Below are 7,470 nucleotides of genomic sequence, written 5' to 3' on the forward strand. Positions count from 1 at the left end.
AGCGGGGAGGGGAGGGATGGCATTGGGAGTTATACCTGATGTAAAGGACGAGTTGATGGGTGCAGCACACCAACATGGCACAAGTATACATATGTAACAAACCTGCACGTTATGTACATGTATCCTAGAACTTAAAAGTATAATGATAATAAAAAAAAATAAAAGAAAAAGAAAAAGAAAAGAAACTGATAAACAAAAAAGAATATTTTTTCCCTGTCTTCGGCAGAATCCCAACCCAGGATTATTTGCTGTAATGCATCCTCTGACCTACGCAGAAACGTCGATAGATTACCATCTATGCTCTCACCCCAAGTACAAATTCACCAAAGAGTCCCACCACGGGTCCAGCATTCCTGTCACCCAAAAACAGTTTCTCCATCACACGGTAATGTCGTCACCAGGCTTACTGGCAGAGTGGCCCTGGGCTGCAGGGAGGGGCAGGGGACGAGGACAGGGTCACAGCTGGAATTGAGACAAAGAAGGTTTGCCGCCACAGCTGCAGAACAAGAATGGTAACACCGCCCCCATACCGCCAACCCCAAAGGGGTACAGGTGGAGACCCTGCACCGCCTTGTCCTGACCACACCTGCCTCTTGGGCTGCCTGCTGCCCTTTGTCAACATTCCTTTGGAAGGCTGTACCTAACGTTCATGTGTTCGTATTTCAATCGTGTAAAAATGGCCATATGGTATGCGCAAACCCTTGGTCTGACCTCCTCTCTCTTTGACCCCAAGTGCAGAAACCGGAATGGACAAGGTGGTGGTGTGACACATGCAAAGAAGTGGCCCCAAGGAATTACTTCCCCCGCAGGGAACCACCCTGACCTGAATATCCCCCGACACCCCTTAAGGATTATCCTCAGGCCCTTCAAACTCAATCAACCCTTAACTCAGATTAGGATCTCTCTCCCCACTTCTACCAGCCAAGCCACACCCTCAACTGCCTCCTCTTCCTGTGTCACCTACTTGCCTTTCTGTTTTATGGACTTTGTGCAGTTACCTATGAGATTCTTTCCCTCCTCCCACATTCCCCTCATCTCACCACCCTGGGGGGCCACCAGTGTGCCGCTGACACAGCAAACAGATTTGCAGACCTCCCTCTAGTCTAGCCTGTGGCCCACTGCTGCTGCAGTCCACCTTCTCTTTGGAGAACTCTTCCTTAGGCAGATTGTTGATCTGTCATTTCCTGCTCAAAAGCCTTCCGTGGGCCCCACTGCCTGCAGGAGCAGCTCCAAGCTCATCAGCTTGGCCCACAGTGCCCCTGTGACCTGCCTGGCTCTCCAGCCACATTCCCTTCTGTCTCTGTCATGCACCCTGCACTCAGCCCAGCCGGGAGTCTCCTTGCAGCACTTTCCTCCCACGTGGCGCGCATGTGCAGCTCTCCTGCCTGGAGTGCCCCTGGATGAACTGCCATCCTCTCCGAGTGTTGCATTAGCATCACATTCACAACAAACAAAACAGATTCTAAGGCCGCAGCTGCCCTCCATCCCGAGGACAAGCTGCTTGTACAAGCGCCTAATAAAGCAAGGGAAGCAAACCTCCCCTTTGTCTCTAATTCCGTGTTGCATTGTTTAATGTGCTTTGCTGAAGCAATTGTCTTTTTGCTTCAGAAAAATCCAAACTGAATGAAATTACAGATTTTGGTGCTTAGCCTTTTAAGACTGAAAAAGAGTTGAATAAAACAAAAGTCCTTCCGAAACTTTACTTCACCAAACAGTTGCTTCCCATGTAGCAGCCGTGTGCTGACTTTCCTTATAGGACATTATTCCTGGAATAATGCACTGGAAAAGCTTCCAGTCCCTGGTTCTCTCCTGCCTGCCGGACCCCTCCAAGATGGAGACCACAAAGAGGTGAGCACTTCTCATCTGTGTGTTCACAAGTATGTGTGCCCCATGGATTATAGAGGCAACGATCCCCAAGAGTTAAATGCCAATAATATGCCAAACCATATTTTTAAAGCATGAGAGAAGTTTCCTAGTCAGAGAAATCTGATGATGTGTAATTGATTTTCATATTTTGAATTTATCTTAATCGAGATACACTTTTTTGAAAAGTAGCACCCTAGGTGACAAATTGGCGATGCTTGAGTACAAGTAGACAACCATTCCATATAATTCAACTGACATATTCATGGTCAATCTTTTTAAAATTCATAAATTGCTGCCCGGACAACAGAGAGAGACTCCATCTCAAAACAAAAAAAAAGAGGAAAAATCGTAAATTGCCAAGATTAGCCTTCCTCACTCCCTGTATCCAGTTCCAAAGGATCCACGGCCCTCTTGTGCCACAGGCTGGCATTCACTGTGAGACCATGGCAATCTCCACGCAGAAAACAGCCCTACTCCAAATACACAATGCGTAGATCAGAATATTGTTGAATGATGAAAGAAGAAACTTAGAGTGACTACATTTTTGCTAATTTGCTTATTTAATAGCTCTTCAAAACCATAAGATATCAAACAAGTAGCCTGATGCCTTTTCGTTAGACTCTCTCTGGCCAATCGCTCACTCCTGAGCCTTTGGATTTGCTTCTTTAGTCCATTGTCCTTATAAATGCGGCTAAATGAGTAACTGGTGAACAGGCGTGACTAATGTCCCAAAATGATTATCGTCAGCTGTCAAACAAAGTCCCAATCCTCTGATCCAGAATGAGGTCCATCCCAAGGTGGCAGAGCCCTGGCATGGCCCCAAGAGTGGCCAAGAAACCTGAGCTCTGCCACCAGCCAAGATCAGTAGGTGATCTTTACACACACCCCAGCTCCCACTCAGGTAACCTGGATCCTCTGACTCAGAAACTCACCAGGGAGGCTACATGACCCCCAGGAGCCATGTGACCTCAGCCACACCCCTTGGCCAACGCTCTGGGCCCAGTCCTCTTGTCAGTAAGACAAGGGGATTGGACTTGTTGCAAAGGCCCTTCTCAGCGCTGACATTTTAATTTCAGTAAGAGTACCAGAGCTCACCCAATGTGCGGCCGTCCATGTACACTACACATCCACCCACGCCTCCCCAGGTATTTGAGGAGATAGTCGGAATCTGGGTTGTGACCCCAGAACACCGAATTTGACTTCCTTCTTCATTGTCTTCATTGAAGGGCTTCATTGGTAAGCTCTTCCTGAACTAAGCCAAATGCAGCCGTACGTCATGTACGTCATGTACGTCAAGGCTTTCCCATGTGCTGTCCCCTTGGGGTTACTTCCTTAGGGCTTCTCTACTCCTCTCCTTTGCCTGAAGATTAGCAGGCAGTAAACAAAAAGCACCCAGCATAGGATTTGAGACATGGCAGGAACTCAAAACTATGTTTCTTTCCAATTATTATACTTCATCCATTTCTCATCCACCCTATTGCCATCTCAAAATCAGCATCCTTGTTCTACGTTTTTAGCATATTTCTAGAATGTCAAATCTCCAGAGCTGGTGGGAACAATGGCATCAAAGAGAGAAGGAAAGCTTTGGCATGGGAGGGACCTGCCTCCATTGTTCGCTGGATGTATCACCAGCTCTGTCCTTGGGCGAGCTATGTATTAATGAAGCCCTTCGAGCAATAATCTCCTCCTCTCTGAGACAGAGGCAGTGATGGCATCCTCACATTTGTGTGTGTGAGGATAAAAGTGCAATGATCTTGTGAAGCATCTAGCATCATGCCTGGTACATTCTTAGTAACTCTTCTCTCACTTCTACCCTCCTTCACCGCCCACTAAGTGTCGCAGTCACTCCATGACCACCAGATGGCGATGGTCTGTCACCACATTGACAGACTGCCTCATTTTGCTGCGGGGTGAGGATGCGTCAGAACTGACCTCTGCAGTCAGTAAACAGGGTTTGGGGTGCTGTCAGGAGACTGAATAACAAAAATGAAGAATGGTGAGAAGCAGCAACCTGCTGACCATGTCCACCCATTGTCAGCATGTGCGGTTCTTAAAAATCAAGAAAAAGCATCCTATTTTCTTTCCAAAGCAATGTCCTTGGAAAAAAATCTCCCAAGGCTGTTCTTTCAACAAGCAGTGAGAATGCAGTGACCTTGGGCTTGAATAACCATGAATTAAACATGAACTCTCCATGAATTAAAGAAAACTCTCGAACCATGAGTTGTTACTTTCAGCTTATGTGCCTGAGTGCTCTGTTGGGCCAGTTTGTTTCAAAATAAACTGCAGTTGCATAATAGCTCATAAAATCAAGAGAGGATTCTGTATCTCCTTAGCGTGGATTTCCACAGGATGTAAGACTCTAGGTCATGTTTTATTTCTGAAAACAGATACAAAATAAGAAGTGTAATTCCTTTTTTAAGTTCTGTCTTAGTTTGTTTGGGCAGCTATAATAAAATACCATAGATGTAATTTATGAACAACTGAAATTTATTTCTGGAGACTGGGAAGTCCAAGATCAAGGCGCCAGTAGACTTGGTGTCTGGTGAGGGCCAGCTTCCTGGTTCAGACATGGTTGTCTTCTCACTGTGTCCAAACATGGCAGAAAGGGGAAGGGAGCTCTCAGTGGCTTTTTTTTTTTTAAAGATGAGATATCACTATCTTCCACGCTGGAGCACAGTGGCATGATCATAGCTCACTCCTGCTTCAAACTCCTGGGCTCAAGTGATTCTCCTCCCTCATCCTCCCAAGTAGCTGGGATTATAGGTGTGCATCACCACGCTCAGTCAATTTCATTTATTTATTGTAGAGATAGAGTTTTGCTACATCACCCAGGCTGGTGTTGAACTCCTGGCCTCAAGCAATCCTCCCACCTCAGCCTCCCAAAGTGCTGGGATTACAGAAGTGGAGCCACTACACCCAGCGTCTCAGGCCTCTTTTATAGGCACTAATCCTATTCATGAGGGCTCCATTCTTATGACCTAACCCACCTCCCAAAGGCTCCATCTCCAAATACCATCACATTGGGGGTTAAGTTCTTATTATTTTTAAGGTAAATAGGGATAGGGTCTTGCTATGTTGCCCGGGCTGTTACTCCTGGCCTCAAGTGATCCTCCCATCTCGGCCTCCCAAAGTGTTGGGATTACAGGTGTGAGCCACTGCACCTGGCCTGGGAGTTACCTTCAACATGAATTTGGGGACAACACAAAATTCAGTCCATTGCAACTTCCTACTAACCCATTAATGATATTCCAAATTTGCAACCATTTTGCTTGAATAAATTAACTCCTATGACTTATGAGGTTTGCCTTGTATCTTTTGCCCTGACAACTGTTTGTTGTTAAACCATGCAATATAGTTATTTAGTGTTTATTTATTCCAAGTCACTGTTGTATTTGTAATAATTGAAGCAGCTCATTTATTTCTTTACTCTTCAGTAAATTCAGAGATAACTTGTTAAGTCTCTTTGGACTTCCATAAAATCTGAGAGTCAGTGACAACTGAAGAAATTATCTCATCCAATAGTTCCCAGACTTTCTGATTTCATAGATGAGCAAAATGTCCAGAAGAACTTTGGGAACTGTCTTGGCGTTGTCAGAGTTTTACTTTGTCAAATAAGGACATTAATTTTTTTTTTTTTTAATGGAGTCTCACTCTGTCGCCCAGCCTGGAGTGCAGTGGCATGATCTCAGCTCACTGCAACCTCTGCCTCCTGGGTTCAAGCGATTCTCTGCTTCAGCCTCCTGAGTAGCTAGGACTACAGGCGTGGGCCACCATACCCGGCTAAGTTTTTGTGTTTTTAGTAGAGACAGGGTTTCACCATGTTGGCCAGGTTTGTCTCGAACTCCTGACCTCAAGCAATCCACCCACCTTGGCCTCCCAAAGTGCTGGGATTACAGGCATGAGCCACCATGCCTGGCCAGGACATTAAAATTAAACAAAGCAATAGCCAGACACATTGGCTTATGCCTATAATCCCGGCACTTTGGGAGGCCAAGGCAGGAGGATCACTTGAGGTCAGGAGTTCAAGACCAGCCTGGGCAACATGGTCAAACCTCATCTCTACTAAAAATACAGAAATGAGCTAGGTGTGGTGGCGGGCGCCTGTAATCCCAGCTACTCAGGAGGCTGACGCAGGAGAGTCGCTTCAACCCAGGAGGCAGAGGTTGCAGTTAACCAATATTATGCCACTGCACTCCAGCCTAGGCAACAGAGTGAGACTCTATCTTAAAAGAAAATAAACAAAAATTTTAAAAAATTAAAGCAAAACAAATTTTAAAAAGGCCCAAGCACCATCTACTGTCATCACCATTTCAATTTTAAATGAATATATTTAACACACACAAAAAAGTGAGAGGAACATGGTCTCAGAATCTACAAATTGGGTAAGTTTTGCTTCATGAAAAGCCCTTGGTTGTTGCCATTCCATTGTCCTAGAACAACCTGGTCCCTGGCTAGTGGCCCAGACCCTGAACTTCTCAGTCCCTCTTCTTAGTGGGAATTCTCTCTGACTCTACATGTTCTAAAGTAAAGTTTTGGTAGAATTTTCTAATAGAACCTGGACTCTTTATCATGAAGTCAGTTACCAAGAGGGCTAACCTCTGTGTCTCCGGGCCCAGATTCCTTTTGGTGGGAAATGGAATTAAAGACCAAAATCTAGGTGCTATGTATACACATTGCTTCTGGGGTGCGGTGGGGTTTGCTTCTTGTCCTGTTCAGCAGACAAAGTCAGGGATACACACAAACACACACACACACACACAATGTACCCACAAAGATACATGCAACATACATATATATGTAATGTGTGTGCATATAAACACACATATATTCATACATATCCATATTTTAGAAATCATGAATTCACGCCAATGCCTACAGTTCCAGTCCATATCCATAGAGTTATTGCTTGCTTTGCACCATTCCATATTTGTATCTCCCTCCTTCCACTGTGAGAACCCTGACTTCTAATACATTTACTAATTTTATAATACATCAAAAATCATTTCAGAATTGCTTGATCCCTAACCACCTTAATAAACATGCAAAATAAGTTCAGATTTGTTTCCAGGTCCCCCCGACCCCCTCCCACCCAAGTCTATGGGTATGTAATCAAATAGCTTGTAGTAAGTTACTTGGGTGATTTCTTTTTCTTTTCTGTTTCTTTTCTCATTCCTTTAGCGCTCTCTCTCTCTGTCTCTCTCTCTCTCTCTCTCTCTCTCTCTCTCTGTTATATATCTCTGTATGTATATCATTCTACTATGTGTCTGTCTCTATCTCTGTCTTATATATATATGTATATCTGTCTCTCATGTATCTATGTTATGTTCTCTCTGTCTATTGTCTATTATTGTCTATATATGTTTATATCTGTCTCTACTGTTTATATATATGTTGTATCTAGATCTCTGTGTATATCTCTCTCTGTTCTTCTTTTCTCTCTCTCTGTCTCTTTTTCTCTCTCTGTCTCCTATCTGTCTCTCTCTCTATGTCTCTTCTATCTCTCTCTGTCTCTCTCTGTCTCTCTCTCTCTGTCTCTCTCTCTATCTGTCTCTCTCTCTGTTCTATCTCTCTCTGTCTCTCCTCTCTGTCTCTCTCTCTCTGTCT

The 7,470-nt window shown here is 44.6% G+C and overlaps 1 protein-coding gene across 1 annotated transcript in view; it reads left to right on the top strand.

Annotated features, from left to right (window-relative positions):
• CFAP221 (cilia and flagella associated protein 221) overlaps window positions 1-7,470 on the top strand; it is a 131,175-nt gene that overhangs the window by 108,925 nt on the left and 14,780 nt on the right. Inside the window, exons 20-21 of the mRNA XM_030916565.1 lie at window positions 227-385; window positions 1,757-1,848. Of these exons, the coding sequence (XP_030772425.1) occupies window positions 227-385; window positions 1,757-1,848 (251 nt within the window). The remainder of the gene's footprint in view (window positions 1-226; window positions 386-1,756; window positions 1,849-7,470) is intronic.

The sequence above is a fragment of the Rhinopithecus roxellana genome, chromosome 14 (genome assembly GCF_007565055.1).
Source record: "Rhinopithecus roxellana isolate Shanxi Qingling chromosome 14, ASM756505v1, whole genome shotgun sequence".
In the NCBI taxonomy this organism is placed as follows: domain Eukaryota; kingdom Metazoa; phylum Chordata; class Mammalia; order Primates; family Cercopithecidae; genus Rhinopithecus; species Rhinopithecus roxellana.